This window comes from Pundamilia nyererei, unplaced genomic scaffold (assembly GCF_000239375.1).
Source record: "Pundamilia nyererei isolate P.nyererei 1_Seehausen unplaced genomic scaffold, PunNye1.0 scaffold00061, whole genome shotgun sequence".
Lineage (NCBI taxonomy): Eukaryota > Metazoa > Chordata > Actinopteri > Cichliformes > Cichlidae > Pundamilia > Pundamilia nyererei.
The window spans coordinates 426,975-453,723 of record NW_005187462.1 but is presented as its reverse complement, the minus strand read 5'-3'; the positions used below and the strand labels follow the sequence as shown (position 1 = coordinate 453,723).

The following is a 26,749-nucleotide window of genomic DNA, read 5'->3' as shown; positions in this document are numbered from 1 at the left end:
GAAATTCTATAATGTCTAATGAAAAGAAAACAGGGACTCAAAAGCCACCAGTGAGTGCATGTAAACACTAAATTATACAGGATATATCCAGCGCTGAGGAAGGCTGAGTTTATAACTCTTCTCGGCTTTATTGCATTATCTTCTGAAATGTCAAAGTGTGCTAGGGTTGCCAGAGTTTATCCATTTGATCAACAGTTCCCTTGCCTTCTGACAACACATGCATTACCATAGTGTAGTGTAGTGTAGAGCATATGTTTTCAGGAAATGAAAGCCATTACTTTGATATTATAATAGCACACGATGCGATTGCCTTGTGATCTTCTGTTTTCTCTCTGTAATTTCCTAAATGAGTATTAATCAGGGGAAGTGTTATTTTTTGTTGTTTGGCTGATTGGTACTCCGTTGTTTGTGTGATATTAGTCATTACAGGCTAGGTTTTGTTTTGCTGTGGCTGCCTGGGCTTTTTATTACTGTGCCCTAAAACACATTCTGAGTGCTAATGCTGATTAGTTAAATGTAGGAGATACCGACAATGAAATTGATTTTGTGTTTTACTGTGCTGAGAAGTGTGCTCTAAAACAAAGTGATGGCTCTTTCTCCTTGTTTGCTTTTGGTTAACTGATTATGAAACACTTAAGACGTGCTTCAAAAAAAGAAACCTTTTATAATCTGAGGAAAAACAATTATTAATATTGATCGCACACCGTTTGTTACAAATTAAACACAGGGCAATTCTTGGATGGACAGACGAGTCCACACTGGTGAAGGGACACCTCATACATCTATTGGGAACCTTCAATGCCAGTGGAGTAAATGTGGCGTGTATGTCATTTGCTTTAATTAATTCTAACCCCAACATTTTCCTAAAATTAAGCAATTAAGCAACCATGTTGACATAATAGCATTACACAGTTGTTGCAGATTTGTCTGCTGCACATCCGTAATTCGACTCTGTGAGTTTGGAGGCTGCTTGAGTGCAGTGAACTCATGTTTTAAACTTTGTTGCATGACATGTTATCCTGCTGGAAGCAGCTATCTAAAGATGTTACACTGTTGTCATAAAGAGATGCAACAATACTTGGGTAGGCTGTGATGTTTAAACACACTTCAGTTGTACTAAGGTGCTCAAAGTGTGCCAAGAAAATAAATACCGCCCATTGTTACAGCATTGGTAGCAGGCAGGGTGGATCCATGCTTTCATGTTGTTGTTTTTAAGCCTATTACTGAATGTTGCAGCAGTAACTGAGACTCACCAGACTGGGCTTTTTCCAATTTTCTGTTACTTTTGGTTAGCCTGCACGGATTATAGCATCCATTTCCTTTTTTTAGCTGAGAGAAGCGGCACTCGGTGTGGTCTTTTGCTACTGAAGCCCATCTACTTCAAGGTTTGACATGTTTTGTATTCAGAGATCATCTTCTGCATACCTTGGTTGTGTCGAGTGGTTATTTGTGCTACTTTCCTATTATCTCTGGCCATTCTCTTCTGGCCTATGATATCAACGAGGCATTTTCAGCCAGTGAACTGTTGCTCATTGGATATTTTTCCTCGTTATACCCTCTCTGTAAACCCCAGAGATGGTTGTGTGGGAAAATCCAAGCAGATCAGCATTTTTTGATACACCAGCTCGTATGGCACCAACAACCCTGCCAAAGTCACTGTTCTAATGCTCAGTTTGAACGTAAGCAGGCTGTCTTGACCATGTCCACATGACTAAATGCATTAAGTAGCCCAACCAGGGTCCCCTATGGTAAGTAAGGTCCACCGTGCTACCTAAGAATATGAGTGAGAGACATAGTCAAATGATTTATATATAATATATATGAGAAAATGCACTGCAAAGGCAATTTTGCAATCATACAAATAATTGTACAGTCTAAGTTAGAGTTCTGCAATCACGCACGTGTACTAAATTTAAACTCTTTAAATTTGGAGACGTCTCAGAGGGAGCCTGTTTTAGCAGTAATGCAATATTTTTCTGACTCTAGGCTCTCAGACAGCATTGCCAAAACATTTTCAGCTCACACAAAGGGCTTTTTACCTCTCCTCTTCCCTATCTTAACTACATAAACAGATTATTATCCATATTTCATGGACCTTAACCTTCACCATTCCCCTCTGCCCCCTGCAAAGACTCATTTTCAGGCTTGCCTTTCACCTATTTGTCAGTCTCTGATTTAAATGGCCGTGCTGCCCTCCCCTTCTGTCAGCAGATTATTTTACTTATCCCACATTTCTCTCACCGAGTCTCTCTGTCCCTGCCTCTCTTTCACACAGCGTTGTTCCCTTGCTCCCACATGCACCGCTTTTCTCTCTGCCTCTGATTATCTCTCCCATTTTGCATCTCCTCAGGAGTGCCGGCCATTAAATGCAAACCTGGTCATGCTGTCAGTCCCACACACACGGAGAAGAAACACAGCGGCGCTCACTTAAACAACTGTCTCGAGAAGAGCGAGAAAACTATTTTACAGACTTCTCCCTGTATTCATCTTTCATGGATATTTCTCTGTATTTGCAATGATAATATTGGAGGTGGATATTAAAACTGAGACCTGTCAGAGCCTTTTCCCAGTTTTTAAGTTGTGCCAAAGAATCTTCTTTCTTTCATGTGTTTCTTCCCATCTCGTATTTGAGTTCTTGTTGGAGGCAGTGCTTTTATCCCTGTCGCTGTCACTTATATTTTTTTTTCTGGTATAACTTTTCAGAGTTTGCAGATCACCAAATCTCACACATCTCTACGCTGTACCCAGAAGATCAAAGCACATTATGCATTGTAGCGCTTTCAGGTCCGCGACATCCTTCCCAGTTTTTGATGTTGTATTTACAAAACCTCCATTCCTGCTCTTGTGTAAAAAGTTCTGCAAATAAGCAGAAAGGACCACAAAGGGAAGCTGCTGTTAAAGGGACGTTGAAAATGGTTTTTTTTGTCAATTTAAATCTCTTTCCAACTTTAATTGGCACTCTCACCGCTGCAGTGGGGGTGATTAATAAGACAATTCAGTTGGAAAGATGAGTTTTGGCGCTCCCAACAACAGACAGGACCGTGCCGTTGCTGTGTGAGAGCTGGAGCAGAAAATGGATAGTCATTTCCTTTTATGACCACAAAAGGCTGCTGTAGAGATTCAGTCTTGGTCTATAATTGAGACACCAGGGTATATTCTCTTTCTGGACAGACTCTAATGGTTAGTGCATTAAGGAGGATGATTGAAGAAAGCCACACACTTACAGTAGAGGCCGCGGTAAATCAGAAAAAATGGCTTTCTGGCCAATTTGTAGATTGCAGTGGGTTCACACTGTGCAGTGCTTTAGGTCTTCCCTCTCTCTCATCTTTGGTGAGTGCACTCTTCAGCAGAGTTAAATGGGCATAATTTTGAGGTACAGGAGAGAACACTTTTAGTAGTAATGGAGAGAAAGCTTTGGACATGTTGTCATTGCCCTTGGAAATATAGCAAATGCGCTCTTCAGGCTCGCTCACTTCTCAGGAGGCTCTTCGCTGCATCACGCTCACTTTTGGGGTTCTTGAGGAACGAGTTGAGGAAGTAGCTTTGCTTAAGAGATCCGCAGACCTGCGGGCTCACGCTGCATACTCCTGCTAATCCAATAAAGCCTCATGCAGATGTCATTCCTAAACTCTGGGTGTTTGAGCAGTTGTCTTTGTCCTGTAGTTTATTCTCACAGAATCTAAAACACAGGCATTTAAATTTAACCCTGATCACTTACCGCTGTTCCTGCTCAATTAAGCGTGCTGCTGTGCTCACCAGTGCATGCTGTGTTGTCTGCAATGTTGCATTTCACTGTGTTATAACAGCTCTGCTTTGGCATCTCTGGGATTTTAATGATGACCCTAAACGGGCACTTACCGAAGTGGCTTATTGAAGCAAATCAGAGCCAATGGAACACTGCATCCCCATCCGCAGGCACTGATACTGTCACATTAAAATTAGCCATTGCTTTTTAAGAGTCTGAGATGAAAACACGAGACACTATGAGAGATTACTCAAGAATATGTTTCCATGTCTGTATTATTTTGCAGATATATAAATGTTAAACCTTTGACCACGGCGGTGAGGCGATAAGGTGGCTCTAATATGCTGGAGGCGCATTTTGCTGGTGCGATTTAGCTTTACTTGTCCCCAGAGACGGAAGGGTCACTTTAAATCAATACAAAGTTAGTCTAATTAAATGGCTTAGGTATGAAAATGATTTAAAATCATGCATTTTCCACTCCACCACTTCAGTTCCAGAGACTTATTGAATCGGTACCAAGGGGCACTGAAGCTGTCTAGCAGCACAAGGTGGCTCAACACCTTACTAAGACACTTGATGTCAGCTCTTCCTTTAATTTGTCACCCGTCCGTGTGTGACAGCTGTCTTCTGCAAGATTACAGGTCATGTGATCGTGCCAGGGTGGTTTTGTCTTTGTTGCCAACTGCCCCGATAAACCTCAGGAACTCTGCCCACCCATGACATGTCTTCTTCCCCTGTATTTAAATTCTAGAGAGACTGGTGCCTATATGTCACTCCATGATAAGTGCTAGGAATTACACAGTTCCTCGCTTGCCCAATTTAAACAACCCCTGCTGACATTGGCAGAGGAAGAAGCCTGAGGAGTAAAGATACTGTGCCCACTGCTTCTAAAAGAAAACCTATGCTCAACCCTTGCATCCAAAATTTTCAAAGAAATCATTATTTGAAGACTGGCTTCAGTTGTATAAATCAAACATAGAGGCATAATGATATGGAGATGCGTTTTAGCTGCTGTTCTGTTGTTAGGTCTGATGCTGAATAATTTTCTCCCCTGTTTAATTCAGCAAGCAGATTAGTGATGCAGGGAAATGTTCCTGCTGTTCTTTAGTTGCATTTCTCCACAATAAATTAGCCATATTTTGTTAATTTGTGTATATTGATATTGTGCATTATGCATTTAACAAAGGCTAATCTATATTATTAACTACTTGCTGTTTCGAGGGAGGCTGTATGATGGTTCAAATGACATAAAGTTGTTAATTACCAGATATTTAGCAATGTGGACTTCTCCACAGTAATCTCCACAATCTTCTTCAAATATCCACATATAAACCAAGCATTCATATGTGGTCATTTTATCTTTTAAACAGTCTCTCAGTGGAGTTATCAGACAGTTACGTTGTTGCTATTCTTACCTATGATGCCAGCCTTAATCTTAATCTGTTTCAGTTTTATTTATAAAGCTCCAAGTCACAGTAACAGTTGCCTCACGGGACTTTGTACTGTAAGATAAAGACCCTACAACAATACAGAGAAACCCCCAAGAATCAGATGACCCCTTATGAGCAAGAACCTGGTGAAAGTGGGAAGGAAAAACTCCCTCTTGACAGGAAGAAACCTCCAGCAGAACCAGTCTAAGGGAGGGGCAGCCATCTGGCGCAACCGGTCGGGGATGAGAGGAGGGAAACACAACACCTTATAATGTTCACATATAAAGATTTCATCAAAGTGGTTTTAACAGTTATAACTCATTCGAGGTCACACATTGGTGGAGCCTCGATTATAAACTGGTCTAAAATATGTCTTTACGGGGGGGGGGTAAACAGGTCTTTACCATCATCAGGCTTTGTGATGACAATAATGAAAGCGCTTTGCTGTAAAAAGAGTTACCTCTATTTACCTGCTATTTCACAGTAAAATAGCTGATGTAAAATTGGTCATTTAATACTCCTGTTGTGTTGACTTGCAAATGCTATGGCTGGCTCCTAGCAAAGTGTTACACACCCAAATGTAACTGAGTTTATTCATATGCATACACATGATGCATACTTTTGATAAGGGAAGCTATGAAAGTGTCCAGTCAGTTTGATATCACCCTGGCCCCTCGAGCTTTTTTCTCATCCATGCACTGCGTTGCACCTTGGTACTGGAGGAAAAGGAGGAAATCCTTAAGAAACCTTCCTGTGGGTGTAACAGATTTGTTCGGGGCTCACCTGAGTTCAGCTCAGCTTTGTTCTCTGCTCACTTTGTAAATTGAACTCTAAGTCCTACTACAACACTTGCATGAAAATGCTTGTCAGCCGTCAGAGATGTGACTGTACTGGCTACTGATTTGCATTTCATATAGCTTTGACTGAGACAGAACTCAACCCCTGTTAATCACAGCAGCCCGGAGACAAACAGATCTAAATGTACTTGGTTTCTACTTTGTATGCATGATCATACAGGAGGAAATGTAACAGGAGGCTTCACTAGTGCTGTTCTTCAGTAGGGCTTTGCACACCTTGCTTCCTTTTCCACAGTGAACGATTTCTAAATGAATCCCGGTGACTTTCTGCACTTGTTTCACCTTCAACGACACGGTGTTATCGATTATGTGGACCCATACTGGGTGTCCTTATGACAGAGCAAAGAGTTTAGTCCATAGTCCTCTCAAATCACACTCCAGACACCTTTCCCTCATCTTTTCTTTAATTTGTTTTTTGTCAAGTTTGATGTCTTCAGTGTTGCCCCTCTGCCCTCTCAGGATTAACTGCTGTGGAGTGGCTTGGTTTTTTTTTTTTTGGTTTTTTTTGCTCTTTCAGACAATTATCTCTGAGAGGCCTGGACAAAGAGTCCCTCTCTTCATGACAATTTCACCTACCTTTAAACCAACCCACACTGCCCATCACCCATTAAATAGCACTTACTCTTGTCTATTTGAAAACACACTAAATCACACACAGAGGCAACCCTAAAGCTCTTCTCCATTTCTGTCTTTTATGTTATTGAAACTGTCTGGACCCTCTCCTAAGTTCATCAAGCCCACGCGCGTCGTTTCAATTGCTGTCGTGAGCCTCTGGAAAATTCTCTCAGTCATCCCATCCACAAATGACAGTATCTATACTGAAGCGCCCATTAAAAGCGGAGCATTTGCATCGCCTCTCCGTCAGTTACCCCCTCCTCGATAGTCTTTAAATTCTTTTTATTGACAAACCACACCTTGAAGACCTTGGAGGTTTTTAAACGCGGTTAGAAAAGGTCATGACATTCAGAAATGGCATCCTCTTTGGGGAAATGGCTTGGATGTCTGACCGTTAAATAAGGTTAGTTCTATCGGCTCGATTTCTAAGCAGCTTGGCATCTTCTGCATCGCTAAAAAGTGGTCATTTCTCTGCCAGTACTGAAGGCTTTCTGCACAACTTGGAGTGGATTCACTCTGTGTTATGGCTAATAAAGCAGAACAGCCCCCACACACATATGGAGACACATAGTATATAAGCACGTATATGCTGAGTATGCTCCCACTTGGTTGTGGTGGTGAGTGTAGGGATGGATGCATTAGCGCTGGATGGCTGGGGGGGTTGTTTCTGACAATTAATGATATACACGCTTTTGTTCACACACACACGCGCGCATACAGACAAATCAAACCCCCTGCATACACAACTTTTTTTGCATCCCGCACAGCTCATTGCTATCTCAGTTCCCCACTCTCCTGCGCTCAGTTCTTCTTCCCATGAAACAGAGGAATTGAAATGCAAGAGCTTAAGGGTTAAGCCTCGAAGGACGCAAACAGAAACCATTAACCCTTTACTTTTCCTTTGGCCTTGAAACTGATAAGTTATTCAGGGCTTTTGACAAGGATCCACCCTCTTCCCATCGACTAATAATGAAGAAAGGTCGATGAACGTGCTGCTGAGAGATGCCTTTGGCAAAATAATCTCAGGACTCAATGCACCAAGGGTCGTAACGGCCTCTGAAGTGATAAACGGTCCTTTATTATCCAAGTACCCCGTATAACGTGCTTGAAACAATCAATGGGCTGAGCTACTCACGAGTCTGAGTCCTGTCACCGCTGACACTGTTAATTAGCACCAAAGAATCTCAGGCGCTTTTGTCTGAGCACATTTAAAAGGAGACGGGAGGATTAGACCATTTTGCTTAACATTTGTTATTCCTAATGCCATCTAGCATGTGGAGATCTCAGTGATGGTGGGTGGCTCCCCGTGGGCCGCCACAGATCCGTATCCCAACATGAAACAGCAGAAAATGACTGGAAGGAAGCCCGTATGCCTCTCACCAGCACAGGGAGGAATATTAGCACAGAATGAGACGAATATTGCCTTCTCCTAGAGTTGTCCATTTGCATATCACTAGTGACACTAGTGTGTCTTTTGATTGTTTGTTGGCATTTGGATGATTGATGTGTGTTTTGATATCTGGCAAACCCTTTCTTTGCTACACACCTTAATTTATTCTGCACCACAGTAGAGACGAGACAAAGTGATAGACGACGCGAGAATTTCATTCTGTTCTTTTCAAGTATATCCTAAGGATCAGTGCTGCAGGCATATATTAAACCGAGTCTGATATCTGACACCCTGTTTGTCAAAATATACAGATTTGATAAACTAACAGTAACTAGAAAAGAGTGTTATGCAACACAGTTATTTGTAGAGCCCTGGTTGCTGGCAGTAGGTCATATTCTGTGAGTAACGTCCTACAGGACTACGTTAGAAGTGTTCTCTCTTTGTTATTGTGGAACCGCCACCCTGAAACACTAATATTTATTCATAGCACGACAGTCAATCATATCTTTGCACTTTATTCACAAGCTTCACAGAAAGAAATAGAAAATATAATTCAACATCTTAAAAAAGTCATATTCAAACTTTTTATGCAAGAACTATAAAAAGTGGAAATTATAAAGTAAAAAAAAAAAACAAAGTTTGGATTTTAAATTTGGATCTGAAGAATTAAAATAGCAGCTACATATGTCATTAATCTGTCAGATGTCATTAAGGAACAGATACGTGTCAGATTTAACTTGCTATAAGAGATAACTATATTAAAAAATGACATCTTTTATTCTGTGCAACAACATACACTCACCAGCTACTCGCAAAAGCTGGGTAGGACCTCGTTTGGCTTCATTCCTTTGAGACTTTGCCCTGCCCACCCACCACGCCCTTTTTTTGTACATCCATAATGGAATGGATCCATTCCACCACATCCCAAACATGCTTAATTGTATTAAGATCTGGTGGCTGCAAAGGCTATCAGCTTACTGTCATCGAAGGCATGTTTCATCATCAGTTTGAGATGGATTGAGTTTTGTGGCGTGGTGTGCTATCCTGCTGGAAGCATGGGTACACTGTGGTTATAAAGGGATGGACTTGGTCAGTGACAATGCTCAGGTAGGTTGTGACATTTAAACAACGTCGGCTGTACTAAAGGGACAAAAGTGTGCAAGAAAATATCCCCACACCATTACATCCCCACCAGCAGCCTGAACCGTTGAGCCAGGATGGATCTGTGCTTTCATGTTGTTTACACCAGATTCTGACCCTACCATCCAAATGCTGCAGCAGAAATCGAGAGCCATTATTCCAGGCAACATTTTTCCAATTTTCTCTTGTCTAATTTTAGTGTGCGAATTGTAGCCGCAGTTTCCTGTTTGTAGCTGAGAGGAGTAGCACTCAATGTGGTCTTTTGTCGTTATAGCACTTCTACTTCAAGATTGGACATGTTGAACATTCAAAGATGATCTTCTGCACACCTTGGTTGTATAAAGTGGTTATTTGAGTTATTTTTGCCTTTCTATCAGCTCGAAGCAGTCTGGCCATTCTCCTCTGACCTCTGACATCAACAAAGTGTTTTCACCCAGCAAACTGCAGCTCACTGGATATTTGCTCCCTTTTGGACCATTCTCTGTAAACCCTAGAGATGGCTGTGTGGAAGAAGCCCAGTAGGTCAGCAGTTTCTGAACTACACAGACAAGCTGGGGCTTGAACAAGCAACCGTGCCACATTCAAAGTCACTTAAATCCCTTTTCTTTCCCACTCTGATGCACGCTTTGAACTTCAGCAGGTCATTTTGACCATGTCTGCACACCTAAAAGCATATTTGTGTGATAAAGTTGGTGAACAGACGTGTTTTTCTTTTTTGGATAAATACCTCTCAGCCTAAATGTTACCCTTTTAGTGACTGTGGACACATATGGACAGGTCAAACACAAGGCAGTTCTAAATAAAGAGTTTTTACTACAGATTGATTTCTGGTACACAGCAAACAGTCCAAAAAATCTGGCAGAGACATTTTTAACATTTACAAAAACACAAGAAACAATTGTTGATTACCACTAGGTAAACATGAGGGAAATGGCTGGAACGCTAGACATAAAAGTCAGCACAGGGGAAAAGTAACACAGAGACTACAAACACAAGAAGAATAAGATGATAATTAGGTAATCACACAGGTGGGAAAAGGGCCCAGGAAGTTAAGTATCTGCAATTAGACCAAAGAGAAAAGTTGTTTCATGACAAAACATTGACAAAAAAGCAGAAACATGAAAGCGGACCAGGAATGAAAAAAACCAAATGTGTTCCTGATACATTTCAGCAAATTCAGTCTGTCGATTTAAAGTCTGATCAGCAATTTGTATTATTGCCTCCACTGTATTATACTTTTTTTTTATTGGGTGAAACGGTCGCTTGTTACAATGAGCATGGCACTGTATACGTATCCATTAATGCTCACAAGTGCACAGAAGAATACGCTGCTCTTTGATTAAAACTAAAACTACAGTGCCTGATTTTTCAAATATTTGTGTCTTTGAGAATTGAGCTGGTCCTGCACATACAGTGTCCCACCTAATGGTGGTACTGACAGAATATTAAGACATTGTTTGTCTTGTCTTTGGATTTGTTGATCAGACTCACATGAATTATTAAGAGATATAACATGTATGTCAGGATATTTTACGCTAAAAATCACTGCAGTCTGAGGAGTTCTGGAAATTCTGGAATATGTGGGACTGGAAACTGACAGTTTTTTAAGGTGAGAAATGATTCACTGAGTAGTTGAATGGTGTTGGACAAGACTAAGTCAGGAGTCGTCAGTAATCACGTAAGGACAGCTTGTTGGAATTGCTTTTTTAACAAGTGTGGATGATTGTTTTGTCATCACGTGTCTGTCAAAGATAGATATATTTTCAATGTGCTGTGTTTTTCTTGGGTTAGATTGCTCCTGTTCTTGGAAATAGTGCTTTAACGCTGCATGTAGCCTTGATGGAAAAGTGCACATTCAATCGTCTGCTCTTTTCCACACACATTATACAGGCACAAATTAACGGTGATGGAGGGACTTAGTAATTGGATGCTGGGTCTGATTAACCAATAAAAAAGCATTTTGGTGGAACTTTGATCATTTTTTTTTCTAGACAGACGATATTAGCTTCTTTTATATGCTGCTGCTGGTTTACCCTTTATGCTGGGCTATAATTGCCTTTAATAGTATGAATGCAGTATAATTGTAGTGACATTTCCCATACTGACATCCCCTGTCATGAGACCAGTGAGTCAACTTGTTGATGAATACTGTATGTAAATGTGAATCCATCTGCTTTGCTTCTGCCGACAGAGAGATTTGTGTGCATTTTACCAAATGTATTGATATTTTCAGCTCCTGAAACCAAGCCGAGTTGAACCGGGGGTCAATCCACCAGTCCAATTTGTCGGTAAACGCAGACTCATTCCCCTCAGTGATTCCAGTCAATAATGTTTAACCTCATGTGGAAAACAAAGGCAGGGAGAGTAGTACTTACAGACTTGAGAGCCACATTCACCAAGTGTAGTCTCACATCAAAAGCAAGGAGCATGTGTCACAATCATCGGTTATGGTATTTATGCAGGCATGAAAGTTGCACATCGATAGCGTCAGTGTGGCAGAGCGGATAAGCCTACAGAGGAAAGGCTAAAGTGGATTTGGAGTAGAGGGGGAGGATGTGAAGGAGCAGATAAGAGTTGAGGGCTTTTTTGGGGATCTGACACGTTGCAGTGTGAGGAGATATTGTCTGCCTTTTATTCATACAACCTAAACATCCAGGACTGCTGCACAGCTATTGTCAGTAAACACAAAGCAACAGCTCAGCCTGCACTCTGTTTAAATGCGCTGACAGAGAATTTGATGCAACTTTTAAACACAAGTCATTGTTTTTATTTGGCTGCCTTTTTCCCCACCGCCTCACACCACCTCAACTTTTCTTCTCGTAAATGTTTCTTCTCTGAACAATTCCAACTGCAGCTCGATCAGTGATATAGAAAAACAAGTACTGAACAGCATTTTATCGGTGATTGCAGCTTGCAGGCACCAGCATTTGTTTATTAGCGCTAACAACATGGAGGACATTTTCCATCCTTCTTTCCCAATGACCCACTGATGACAGACTGCCTAAATCAAAGGGTGAATCTAGCAGCAGCATTAGAGTAGTGACACAGCATTAGATCCAGTAGCACAGCGCAAGACAAACGCGCCTGTGTCGGCTTTCCCTGGTAATTTTCAGTTAAAGTGTAAAGCTAACTGCTTAATGCTTTGACAGTAACTAACAAAGTAACTAAACCTTGTAACTCAACAGTTTAGCGCATGTTTTAATAAATGGTGATCAGAGGGGGACACACAGCTCTCACTGTCAGACATGCCTGGGCTTGACTTGTTGTTGTGTCCACTGCCTGGCATTGCTATATCATCTTGATTCGATACTTTTATATGACGTAAAAAACCTATACCAGTAGGACCATATGATATGGGACAGCCGTACTGAGATCATTAATTTAATGCTACTAAATATCTCTCAATTTCAGGACAAAAGATTTTGCCTTTTATCTCAGTGCACATATCTGACATCTGCACATTGCACTGGTACAGATTAAACCAGTAAATCCCCAAAACGAAAGCAGTGCATGACTGAGGTTGATTGTTTTCAGGTGTCTCTGGGGATTATATGAAAGCTACATTAAAATGCATGAGCATGAAGTTATTACAGTATATTCTTCGAGTTACTAATCTAATACTAATTAGTACTTTAATAGTGCTTAAATAGTTCAAATAAATTCCACTACAACCATTTGACAACAAGCTACTCACCATGTGTTTTACTACATTAGCTTTAATTCTCATAATATTAATAACTTTAAAGCTCCTTTCATGTGTGTCAAGCACAGTTGTAGCATGTACAAAAAACACTGTCTATCTCTGCTTTAACATGTGACATTTTTATTATTACCCTCGGACGATCAGTGTAACACACAGAAGCAACTCTTCCAATTCCTCCCCGCACACCGCCTTCTCCGTGTCATAAGAAGACCATCCCAGAGACACACGTCAAATTCACTCTTAATTCTGCCTTAAATACAGTCCCCCAAATTAACTGCAGCTGACATTAGTGAATTAGTTTTGAGCCTTTCCAGTGCAGCCCATCTCCAGGACGACAGACGGAGGCTATTAAGAATTAATTAACAACCCTGCAATTAGTTTTCTGGTTTCAGTGTAAAAGGGATTCATTCTCATTCCAGACTGCAATCTCCTAAAGCTACATGTGTCACGGGGGTCACATAAGTAGCACGGCGGCTCTGTTTTGTTTTGTTTGTTTCATTGTCCACGAGGACTTTGTGGCAGGAGAACTTTATATCTGTTTCTGAGACCTTGAACTGTGAACCGCTGAACACATTCCTGCGTATGAAAGGAAAGGAAGGCACATGCAGAGAGACCCGGCTGCCTGGTGTTGTATCAGCACTGCCTGTACTGTCTCAAACTGCTGTATAAAATATGCCTCTGAATCAATGGTGCTCACTTCAGGACACTATAGCTTTTATCTGAACCTCCCGCAGGCAGTCAGCAGCAAGGTGGGGAGTAGACACCGGAGTGCATTCACTGCCTCGGGTTCTGTCTTGGCGTAATAAAGGAATATTTCATGTGTGACACTCACACAGCCTGTGGGCGTACATTATCTAAAGCAGACTTTGAGTTAGAAATAATTAACAAAAACATATTGCTTGTGCCTTCATTGAATTGCGTGTGCCGTCCACTCATCCTCATCCTCGCACAGCGCCTCAGCTAGGAATAATCCACTGCACATGCTAATCACTTGGCGATTGATTTGGCCCTTTTTGGTCCAACAATTTCTGTAAACCACCGAATTGATTTGAGAGAAATCAATTAACAGCTCAGGGTAGGTAAATATGAACAAAATTATGGATCGCTCTGTATATAGTATGACCATCTGAGCAAATTCTTGCTGCAGCTTGTGTGCCCGCGCCAAGATGCTCAGCGGGAGCGAATTCCGGTACGGTTCAAGTAGCCCCAGGTGAACTCTGATAACCAGGCAGTCTGCAGTGATAAAGTTATCTTAGATCCATCAAGAGGAAAATGCACTTAACCCTCTACATCCAGCCCTGCCATTTTATCAGCACCATAATGAAAATTGATAAAAGGGAGCTGTCTTATCATAATTCCACATACATAACAGCAGGGAATTGCTATTTTAGGAGGCTACAGGTGAAGGAGATGAGTGGAACAGAACAGGCAGGAAGAAAGAGTTGCCTCCCAGTTGCAGATCAGATGTTATCGATGGAGGAGCTAACGGTGATGCAAGTACAGGCCGTTTGTCGTAAGACATTCTTCATAACTGGCCAGATTGTCGCTGTCATCGCAGGGATGCTGGAGCTGAGCAGCGCCTGACTCAGCGAAATCCTTGGCCCTGCAGCCAGGACTTGCACAGAAATAAAATCCTGATAAGCATTAAAATGTGAGGGAGAAAAGGGGGCACGGGGAATTATTAGAGAGAGCGGGAGCGAGAGACCCACATGTGAATAGGAGATTATTACGGAGACAATGAGAAGACGAGAGGAGGAGAAAGGAGCTGCATGAACCCACTACATGCTGACGCCATTTGTTTGTGTCCCTGTGCATTTTATTAAGCCTCTAACATTAAACAGATTTAGCGGGAGCAGCCAAAGTCATGAAGTAATTATGCTTTAGAAAACGCTGTGATTAAAAGCGCTTGCTTAAACTATCAATCCACACTGTACTGCGTTTTCTTGTTTATTCCCAGAACATGCTGCTCTGAATTTACCCTCTAGATTCAGAGGAGGGATGGAAAAAAGGGAAAAATTCATAAAACATTTTAAAATGGAGATTTATCCATCAGGCTTGCATATAAAGTACACAATTTGCAAGCTCATTGATTTCCTGCATAAAGCATGTCCTTGAATTGATAGGTGTAATAAACATACGTTGAGGTCACTCAGAATCGTGGATTCTCTCAAATACCTGACTCAGTGCAGATAAAATGAATGTAAATGCGCTATAAGAAGGAGGATGAAAGAGGAGACTGTACGAGGGAGCGGTCGATCAGTGAAGACAAGCAACAGTATCTCTGCGGAGAGCACCGGAAATGTCTTCTCTGTTGGGATTCCTTCCTCCAGCTCACACTGCGCTGAGGGCTCTCTTAAGTGTCCAGATACCCCACAGAGGTGTTGATTAAGTCAAGCTGAAGGCCAAAGCCCGCCTGCAATCGAGAGCCCCCGGCTCACTCAGTGGGCTATCAGGTGACCCGTCTCCTGCTCATTCGTTTTCCAGTCAGATACTGATGCTGAGAGGAGCTATTAGAGCCAGCCCCAAAAAGCATTCTGCTGGGTGGTGATAACTGGCAGGTACCACGATGTGGAGAAGGAAGGGGGAGAGGGGTGAGGAAACGGCAGCACTGGGAGGCGGAGGAGGGTAAATGATCTCTGAAGGCCATCTTATTAATGGAGGCTTTTCATTACTAGCACTAATGCAAATGATTGGTGGGGCTAATGAGCTCGAAGGTCTGCGTGAATGAGGGCTCTGTGGAGCGGCAGTGTGTGATGATCATAGCGGGAGACAGAGGTGATGAGTTTTGAACATCGTATCTGTTCATGATGAACATTTTGCTTGTACAAGAACAGAAGGAATAGAGAAAGGAATGGATGAGTGAACTGATGGGTCGGTGAGTCAATTGTGCACAGACTCGATATGGCAGCCCGCTACAGGCAGGAGGGTACAAGATGAATGGTGAAGTAGAGGAGCGTATTTCACCGTCAGCGGATTGAAGTGAGGTAAGGCATGGAAAATGTCTTGATCGCCTTCTGTACGCTCTCGGTGTGTGTAAGCTCTCAGGAGACGGCGAGGCGCGACGCGTTCTTTGAAGGTGCGGCATCCCCTCGTCACATGTCACGAGGGTTGCATTATTTTACATTTAAAGTCTTTACCAAACATGATGCCTAGGAAAAAAACCCTACTTTTTAGTGTTTGCAGTACTGTGTTAAAAACACCCTTGGTGGCTGCTGTGAACCTGGCGTGTAGAGGGATTTAGCCCGATTTACAGCATGGCGTGTACAGGATCAGTTCTGGCTCAGGAGTGTCTCATCTGGTGTCTCTCGGGGGAGCTGTGGGGGAAGGACCAGAGGCCACTGATTGATGGTCAAGGACACTGAACCCCTCCCACACCCTCTGCTCAGAGGAGCCCATCTCTGAAGCCACGTCCACAGGGGGATTGGGATGTTGCCTGGCTGGCTGCCGTCCGTGTGCCGCTAGTGACAGGCTGTTTGGAGGATACAACCAACTCTGTGAATCCAATAAAAGACAAATGAATAGATTGGAGACTTCATCCAATACAAAAACATGCACGTTTGTTCGATTTGTCTTCCTTCGTGTGCTTTATTGAATGTATACAGTATAAAGCTCAAGGAAAGGAAGCCTAAAGTACCAGTGTGTGTTGGTTAAAGAGCTGAAAAGTAGTAGGGTCGGGTTAAACTTTATGTTTCTGCATTTGTGCCTGTGTTGTAGGATGATGGGATTTCAGTTCATTCAAAGGCTCCATAGATTGCACAGGTGACTGATTAAAGCGTTGATATGAACTATAAAGGGACCAACAGCAAAGATAGCCCACGTTCCCGAATAGATCTTCACCTGTGTCTGCAAAGCCGCCCAATTACCTCACACTATGGATGTTTTTCATTATGCTATGTGAGAAAGGACGCACCTGTGTTTCTCCGAGCTCCTCCAGAAGCCTCCTCGCTCCTCGAGGTACATTTAAGCGATTGAAAGGTCCTCGTGATGGCAGAGGGGGAATGAATTCAGGGTCATAGGAGAAGATAGGACGCGGGGAAGAATAGGTTAGCATAATGAAAAGCACCCTATTACTTAATAAACAATGGCATTCCAGCGAATTACAGTGCAGCGCAGCACTCGAGATAATACTCGATACAAAGCCTGCATTGAGTGCCACAGTTGCAGATTTCAGTATGATTCATTATCTGTGTCAACAGAGACTGAAGTTCAAGGCCTTAGCATTTGTTGTGCATATGATATGTGGGTGACAAAACTGCTGTCGATGGAGATTTGGGAGAGATAAGGGGTAGGGAAGGACGAGAGAGTGAGAGAGAGTGCTTCATACTCCAGCTCACTATTTACAGCTAATGGCTCCAGTCCAGAATCAGGGGAGAGTAGCAGGGATTGTTATTTTCATATGACTCTTGCTACAGCTGGAGAGGCTTTAGTTTTTCATTTCAATTCTGTTGCAAAACAGTAATTGAAGCATATCGCTTTCATCTCCACTTATCTCCTCTGCTCCTCTTCCCTTTGGAGCGCTGCTTGTCTTCCCTGCGTTTGCGCATCCTTGACACTATTGGTTTCTCTATGATATATTGTCTGGTATTCTGGTACTTCATTGTAGCTTGCTGCTGATGTACATGGCAATTAAATTCAAACCCCAAAGAGGTACGGCTCAGTCAGCCCCCCCGCCCTCCTGCATCCGCTGCTGCCGTTTCAGCCTCACTTTCACCCCCCTTTCAATCACTGTCCTTTTTTTCTCTCCCCGCTTTCTCCTCCTTTAGTTCACCCTGCTTCTCCCCACATCGCTCTTTCTTCTGCACTGTCTGTCTCTATCTTTCTCCTTCCATTCCCTTCATGGTAATAAGCAGAGTAATAGTATTGCAGGCGGGTCCTGGTTGGGGACTTAATTAAAATGGCAAGTTACAACCCACACAGTCAAAACAATGGAGGCTTTTCGCAGTGACATGGGGAGATATTAAACAAGCCCAAAATCAAGCACAGAGAGGAGGCAGGGACCGGTAACTCTGACTATACCTCAACCTCACTTAACACTTCCCTTCCTGAAGTACTGAGAGGTTTATTGTTATGCTCTCAGCCCAGTCAACATTAGTCATTGCAGAGATCCACTAATTACTTCGTGAGCTCTTTGAACTGCTGCACGAAAAGCACTTGTGCACAAGATATTAATGTGATTACTGCAGTATTTACTGAGCCGTAAACTACACTGACTCTGATGAGATGAGAGACTGAAGAAGGCAAATAGTGACATCTGCCTATTCCCCCTCCCACCGCCGCTACCACTATACGCACACACATAAACACACACACACGCCACACAAACAACACCCAGAATGATTTCGCTAGCATGGCTAGCACAATGCTGCGCGCTGAGGCGCAGGCAGCAGTGGGCTGGCTGAGCAGGACAGGAGCTGTTGCTATGGTTACCATTTCTCAGCTCGCTCTCGCAGCCCAGGAAAACTGTGTCATTATCCTGTACTTTGGATAGGAGGTGAGGGAGAAAGAGAGAGAGGACGGATACAAAGACAGAGAAAGAGGTGGAAAGGGGAGACAAAGAAAGAAAGGCGAGAAGGAGAAAGAAGAGGGAGGGTCTGCGGCTCACGCCGGCCAACCACGGACATAAACCGTATATCATCGCACATCAGACACATTAAAACTACTTACAGCAAAGGTGGAAAAACACTGATTGTCTTGTTACAGTAGAAGGTCCTTCTAGTGAACCTCAGGTCTTTGCAATTATGGGGATGTTACTTCGACACGTACCACCGACCTAAACGTTTTCTGCAGACTTCAACGACACCGGCCTCCCCCGGCTCATCTCTATAAATAGATTCTGCATATCTATTAACCAATCACATCTAGGCAAGCTTTGGCTGTGCTAAGTAAAGAGCACGTATGAAAAGAAAAGGAGAGAAGGTATTTGCTGAAGTCATCAACTATCTTATTTTATCTGCATTCGTAAAGACAAAAGAAGACGATGGAATCCTGGTCTGGATATGCACCGCTTCCCCAGACAAAGATCACAAGCTATTTAGTAATGGCTCGAGGAGAACAGCAAAAGGCTCCAGGCCAGCTCCCCACATCCCGGCCCGATCAGACATCTGTGGGTTGAATCTGATCTGCGAAGGCCCAAACCTGCACAGGACCCAAAGGATCTGGTGCCAATATCCCACTGCCGCCAGACACCACAGGACAACCCCCTGGGTCCCATGTCCATTCGCTGACAGGTCCAAGCTGTTTTGGCAGCCCGGGGTGTACCTTTACCATATTCACCGGGCGGTTTGAATGTTGTGGCGGATCGGTGTAATTGTGCACCTCTGTTCACTGTTTTTTTTTCCCCTTTTTGTTCCCCTTTCCATCTGTCAGACAAGCTTATAGTTTTCACTCTAATAGGTAAACAACTTCAGCGCTGACAAATAATACCTGAAAATATCAGGTGATAACGGGGTGGCTTTTTCCCTTTCTCTCCATCACAACTCCTGTGAAAATTGTCAATAACAAGCTATTATGTCGGCAAGAAAAAAAAGATCAATCTCTGCATCATTGTATTTATTTTAACACACTAGCGTTCATGTAACACTCTAATGGCAACCATTGCAGGTTCTTATTGAATAAATGCATGGCCCTCACTACCCGGGGCTGAGATTCTTGCAGATCATGCATCTCTGACCTTTGAAACGCCACGAAAACGGCTCGATATGTTGGCGACGGAATCTGTGTTTCTGCGTGGTATGTCTGCGCGTTCGGTTTTGTCGTCATTCACTTTGGGCTGTGTGTTTGTGAGGTCCACATCAGAGGAGTTACATTGTGAACTAATTACATGGCTGTGTAAAGAGGCACCCTGCTGATATGGGCTGTGCACCACATGATTTCCCCTGGTGCAGCAGAGCCTGTTTGTGCTGCTTTGCCCACTTCTTTGTGCAAGCATGCATGTGACCTGTACATGCAGGTTTATATATATATATATATGCGTGTGTGTGTGTGTGTGTGTGTGTGCAGATGGAGTGTTTGTTTTGTAACCTGTGAGGTGTGCTTTATTGAGCTACAACCTAAGAGCGTGCCTGTGATGAGGAGGCAGAGTAGCCCTTTTCCAAATGAAAGGCTGCCCTCTTCCTCTTTGCCCGCCTGACGCAGCTCTCCGGAGAGACCTGTTCATATTACTGTGGCTGTCTGCTGGTCAGAGAAACACAAACAAGCCAAAACAAAGCCTCCTTCAATAGCAATGTTACAAAAGACCTTGTTCAGCTCTCAACTGTTCTCCACTGATGACTTTTTTGGGCCACTAATTTGAAAGAGGGAAAAGGGGGAATAAGTGTTTTGACACTCAACTAAAAATAGATGAGATGGAAGAAAGGTTTTTTTCTCTTTTTTCTGGACTCTGGTGCTGCTACTCCTGATTGAACTGTATGTCCGGTTAAAGTTGGATTTACTAAATGTTTTAGCTGTAGTGGTAGACAGAGTGCAGTATGTGCTGGTGCACCACTGTTTTCAAGTATTAAATGCTGTTAAAACCATAAGGTCCCAGTGGAGTTTCGTGCCAGTTTATTGGAGGAAATATTACATTTGGAAAGAGAAAACTGTAATCTGGCCGCACCTTTAGCGCATACACATTTAGAGCTGGCACACCTGAAATATCTGTCTGCTTTAATAAAAAAGCCAAATTTTATATATACATACACAAGATGCAGTCTGCAGTTGAATGCAGTCAAATCTGTTGCATTCTACATACACATAAATTCTCAACTACTTACATTCAGAGTCCAGCCACAGGTCTGAAGCACAAATTCAGACATTTCTCCACAAGTGTTGACATTGTTGCTGCAGGGGATTCAACTGCAAAGTGAGATAGGCAATGGGTACGCTCAAGTCATGTGACCTGTTGAAAAGAGACGGGTTGCGACCCACACAATCACCTTACAATGGAAAGGTGATTGCAACACCCTCACCTAGAATGTGAGGGTGTTGGCCGTTTAACATCTGGGAGACCAGCAGGTCAACATAACTACTTGCAATCAGTTGCCAAATGCAGAAAAATTGTTTTCTAGTTAATGTGACTGTATTAAAACATCACTAATGTCATTATTCCACCTGCACTTTTCCTGTGATGACAGGTCAGAATGTCTGCAGGGAGTCGGGGAGCTGTAGATGATGTCACAAAACCCTCTGGGTGTGTCCAGCCACCCGAGTGTTCAATAACACTAAGAGGAAAATAAAACAGCTGTCGATCAGGTCGTACACGCCCTCGTTCATTTCGGAGAAGTGATCTGATCAGACAGCATAACACACCAACACCTGTCTCGGTTGACTATTACTGCTTTAAGCCGCAATTATGGGCGACGCATTCGTCACCGCTCGCTGCATAACCATTTATGCCCGCTGCAGTCTGCTTCTAAATGACAGGTGTTGCAGCACAGGAAAAAAACTCGATTACAAAATAGAAGAATATAAAACAGAAAAAATGCGACCATGGTGGCGTTTTCAGCTCACTGTTGTCGAAGGTCTCATCTTCTATAAATGTTGCAGTGATCTCCCTCTGAGAACCTCCTCTGAGTTCAGCAGTAATGATGTCACTTCTGGATGTTACATTTAATACCTTATGAAGCCAGTGCGGTACAAAGAACTGGTAAAGTTCACACCAGTGGGTGAAAAACTTACTGGCTCATAGTGTTGTACTATAACAGTAGTAAATGTGTCAGGACAGTTTTGGATGGTCACACGATCAGTGATCTATAAATGTGTCAGGAAAAACTTAACATTCAACTCAGTTACATAATATGGCGTTAACATTTTACTCACTCTTGCCATTGATTGATTGATTTTGATGATTATTTTTCTTCATTTGCTGTTTTTAAATTTGCTCTACAAAGAAGTCGACTTTGTTTTATGTTTTTTGATCTGAGTTAACTTTCAGCCATTTGGGGCTTGATTTCTGGTTGTGTTGCTGATCAGTTAAATTACCAACAAGATAAGACACATCATCAAACTGGCCTTCAGCCCCACAAAGTGTGCTGTGATATCTTGAGATGCCCGACATGATAGTCTCAGAGGTGTGCAACATGTAGTTGACCACATCACTTACTGACTTCCTTACAGAACACTAATCTCTGACCATCAACAGGCCCCCTCCCAGGGGCTCCCTCCCCAGGTCTGGAGGAAACTGAGAGCTGGTCTAAGGAAAGTCTTGGATGTCACCAACCATTTTACTGAGACTAATATCTTTTTGACTTGGACGATACCACCTCTTTCATCTGTGGGCTGTTTTTCCCATTAATGTTTTTTATTAATTAATTTAGAATTTTTTCTTAAGACCCTCCCAACAAATTCCTTCCACTTTAATTCCTTCATCTCATATAATTCATTATGTAACTATACTCAGATTTGTATCCACTCATTTATTTAATGTAGTATGTATGCATGTCTATTGTTATATGTTTGTATGAATGCATTGGTGTGCAAATGCGTATGTAAAACTACTTATGTATGCATATGTTTATTAGTGTTTCTAATGTCTTTATCTTTTACAGCTTGTCCTGTTTTCCTTTATCTATTGTAAAAAAGGAAAATTACTAAAAGTCTTGTGAGTTCATGTGTGGTAATAATCTCTTCTGATAGCTTTACTACATTTAGTTGTTCATGAGATTATAATGCAGCCTTTTTACTAGTATCAGAGCTTAACTCTGTCTCACAAGCCAACTGGAATCAGTGGCAGCGGTACAGTAATTGCCATTTTTGCTGTGTCATTTGGACGCGCCACGCCAAGTTGACCGCGGGGTTTGCAAATGGTCAGTGCAGCGAGTGAAAGTGCAATCACAACTAATCAGAGCTTCTCTTGTTTCCTGCCCACAGCGCCCAACACTGCACCCTATGGGAGCACAGGAAGTGCGCACATCTCGCTGGCCTGCCGGTACCTGGTCATGGCTCTCTCCTCCTTCATCAGCGTGTACTAGCAGAGGCCAGCCCAGACACAATGACTGTCGAGAGCATTTATGAATCCTTTTTGACATTGCTGATGGCTGGAATCCAATCTGGTACAGTTTGTTGAGCTGTGGTGGGAAAATAATCAGCGTTACTTTTTGTGTGGGGAAATGTTTTTTTTTCCTTTTTTTTAATCTTATTTTCTTATTTGGTGAAATTTCTGTCATGTAAATACTATGATGTTTTTTATTATTATTATTATTATTTCCTCTTTATTATTTTTTTTCCTTTTCTGATTGATTGACCAGCTTGTGAATCAGTACTCATCCCCAACCCCCACACCAATCAACAGCCCCACCCTCCCCCACCCCTCGAACCTTTCAAATGAGTTCCTTTCATGCATCTTGTCCCTGCGAGGCGATGGCGCAAAATTGACATCTTCACCCATTTTTGTACACGACTAAAAAAGAAGCAATTCCGCAAAGTCTCTCAGTACAAAGAATTACCATACCAATGTTGTATTGAATGTATTACCGGCTGTTGAACAAAGGAAAGACATTTAGATTCCTAACAATACAATTTTTGATCATGGAGTGCGCTCGAAAAAAAAAAAACAGTTAAAAAACAACAAAAAACCAACAACAAAATAATAATTTTAAAAAAAAAAGGCAGGGCGTTTTCAGGACCTGTATTATCACGATTACTCAATAGATGGATGAACAGTGTTCAAGGTGTGTTTGCCGTATCCTGAAATGGGTCCTTCAGTTACTATGCCTGCCTAACCGCTTCAATCAGGCAGCCGTGAAAAGTAGCAAAATATACTGTATTGTATCTTTATATTTTAATATAGCGTAGGCTTTTGTTTTAAAGTGGGACCAGCTTTTCTCATTCGACCAAGAGCATTAACACAAACCATGACTTTGTACGCTATGAAAGGAGGAACTTCGCCGCCCCCATGTTTACATTTTTCTTGAAAATAGAAATAAAAAAGTATATTCTCTGTTTTTTTCCTTCTGTTTTGTCTTGCTTTTTTTTCTTCAGCGAGTCAGTGTATGTGAAGAATATGACAAATTGTTGCAGTTAGGAAAAAGGCGAGGCCCAAGTTGAGCTGCTTCTTTCTTTTTAGTTTGCGCTCCACCTCCAGTAGGTATCAGGGCAGAGCACTTTGTCTCTGAATTCGCTGCGTACCTACTGATCATCTTTGGCTGAAAACCCACAGCTCCGTACTGTATGATCGGTTTTTTCGCCCCCAACTTTGGGTATGAAACTTGGATAATGGAGTCTGGGAAAGCACCGTTCTGCTGCACTGCATTTTATTACTCTCCTTTCCAGTGCAGAGAATTACATGCAGAAATATGCCCCACTTTCTTTTTTTCCCCTTCAAATAAAGAGTCAAAGCCATATTTGGCTAAGTGCATAATCTACAAAAAAACTACAATAATTGCACCTTTTGCAACTTTAACTTTTTTTCATGTTATTCATGATGAAGAGAAGATGCTCATTACCAAACAAACATGGCCTAAGGTGCTACCAGCCCTCTCCAAGATGATCAAGGTTAACAAAGAGATGATCAGTGTGCATCGGAGGTCATTTAAATTCAGCCTAACAGCAGAAACTGTAACTTTTCAAGGCTTAAAATCAGTGTTTGCTTTTAGACAAGGCTGTCAGCGTGGCATATTCATCCTCACGTATCCTTAATTCATGGTTGAAACAGAGAAACTGTACTGTGATGCCTTAATAGTACCATAGACATTAAATTACCCTCTTTTTGAAAGGACGCTTGGAGAAAATCTCAATATGACACAACTTATTTGTCATTTTGACGTATTATTGATGACTGAATGTTCATGAACAATTAGCTGACTTATCTGTTAAATTAGGCATTATATCCAGTCAAATCCAACCGATGGCTCCTGCAGGTATTTTCAAATAAGTCAGTTGTACAAATGCAGTATTTCCGGTCCAAATAACGCGTTTGGATTTGGACCGAACAGTGGAGGGACTAACAGCATTCAAGTTCAGAGTATTTTAAGACAGCAAACTTGCAACTGCAAATCTATAGAAAAATAGCCATCGCAGTTAAAAGACTTAAAGCACAAACATTATTATTTGAACGTTTTGTGGTGATTTGTTTTGAGGTCTGCTGAGCTTTTCTGTTGTTTCCTTTTCCGTTTCTTTCTTTTATTGTTTGTACTAAAGTTGTTATCAGCTTGTTTTACAAATTATAAAAATACTGCACCATATGATCTTGTTTAAATGTTAAGGTATAATGAAAATGGGTCAGACGTATATTTATTCTCTTCCTTTATGAAAACAGTGTAAAAAAATACATTTGAAACATGTAAAACTGAATATGTGACATTTATTTGAATGAGGCACAGTATGGCATAGTTTATAATGTTGTCTGGTTCATTTAGATGCCATAACTGTTGTTGATTTAAGTACATTAAAAGAACAATGTTTGCAATCAAATTACCTACTTTTTGAAAGAGAGAGGGTGTGAACCAATATAACAGTATTATAGAACAGAGTCAATGTGTGTATATTTGGAGAAAATATGATACCTTTTGATCTTTAGAGCCAGTGTGTAGTCATAGTTTCACACACTTGCGTGTTTGACGATGTGCAGAGAGTATGGTTGTGCTGCATGTCAAAGTTAACCTGTGTTTTTGAGGTGGGCATTTTACAGATATTCATACTTTTTATGACTGGAAGCAGTTTTTTCCAAACGTTTGGTTCATAAACCTGGTCTAAAAAGACATACCTCTTACAGATTGCCAGGCTATGTTTGTTTGTGATTTCTTTCGATCGACTTTGCTGATAAACTAAAAACAACTGCTGTTCAGAGTCATGATGATTATTGTGGCACATTGGTGACAGTCTGGAGTTATGTTGGTTGCTTGTTAAGCAGTTAAAACCATGCTAGTATTCCATATGAAATGTAATGGATGTTGATTATTTTCAATAATGGTATTAACAAGTCCCTTTTATCAAATCAATATTATTTGCAATAAAAGTCTTCATGTTACAAGATAAAGCAACATCTGACTTAATGAGCGCTCAAGAGGAGTTTTTCATTGTTACTTCATGATGTTTTGAGAGTAAAGGTAGCTGAGACAGCATCCTCACAGCGTACGCCGTCCCGTCACTACAACCTCACTGCACGTCATTTCCCCCATGTAGCAGATTTTTTCTTAAAGCGTTCGGCAAAACTACAAAATTAGCTTAAATGCTAAGTTGTAAAGAATTCGCCAAAAGCTCGTGTGGGTTGCACCAGTTTGTAAATTTGCTATGTTTGCATTTAAAGTCTTTCGTAGTAACAGACAAAGAATTGTCAATAAAAACCGGCATAGCCTTTGTTTTCCAATAGCATAGAAGTCTGTGGCAAAATGACCCAACTTCTCACTTGTTTTATGACCACAGTAAACTCGTCAGGTTATGGTCTCTGTCACTAGTTCTTCTTTGATGTATCGTGACTTTTATTTTATAAAGTACGGTCCCATTTATAGTAAACTAGATGGTTAAGCAATTTGTGTTCGGTAACTACGGTTTTGCAGTGTTATTGGGTTTGCAGTCAGAGTCACTCTTCGCCAATCAGGTTTCTAAACACCAACATGGCCATAGCTAAAATGACCAAGCAGTAGGTGTGCATCTTTTATTTACAGTTTCCACCATGATGTCACCCATCAGTCTGTGAAGTCCCAAAACGAGTGTTTTCGCCCTCTTGGCTGCAAAAAAAGAAAACGTGATGAGGAAGGGCAGGTCTGGCTGTGAAACCTTATACTTATTAGCTAATAACTTGTGATTGACAGCTTGTTAGCCAGTTTCAGACCACACCTCCATTTTGACACATAGTATGAGATAAAAGATTTACATCGCAAATGTAATTTTTTATTTTTTTATTTTCCGCAACGAGTGACTGAGTCCACAAACTCAGCAAAAAAGTGTTTACAG

The 26,749-nt window shown here is 41.8% G+C and overlaps 1 protein-coding gene across 2 annotated transcripts in view; it reads left to right on the top strand.

Moving 5' to 3' along the window:
• The window catches only part of negr1 (neuronal growth regulator 1), a 170,335-nt gene extending 144,503 nt beyond the window's left edge, over positions 1-25,832 (top strand). For both annotated transcript variants that reach the window (XM_005734908.1, XM_005734907.1), the window contains one exon: positions 22,727-25,832. In XM_005734908.1, coding sequence (XP_005734965.1) covers positions 22,727-22,827 — 101 coding nt within the window. In that variant the 3' untranslated portion in view covers positions 22,828-25,832. The remainder of the gene's footprint in view (positions 1-22,726) is intronic.
• The last annotated feature ends 917 nt before the right edge of the window (positions 25,833-26,749 follow it).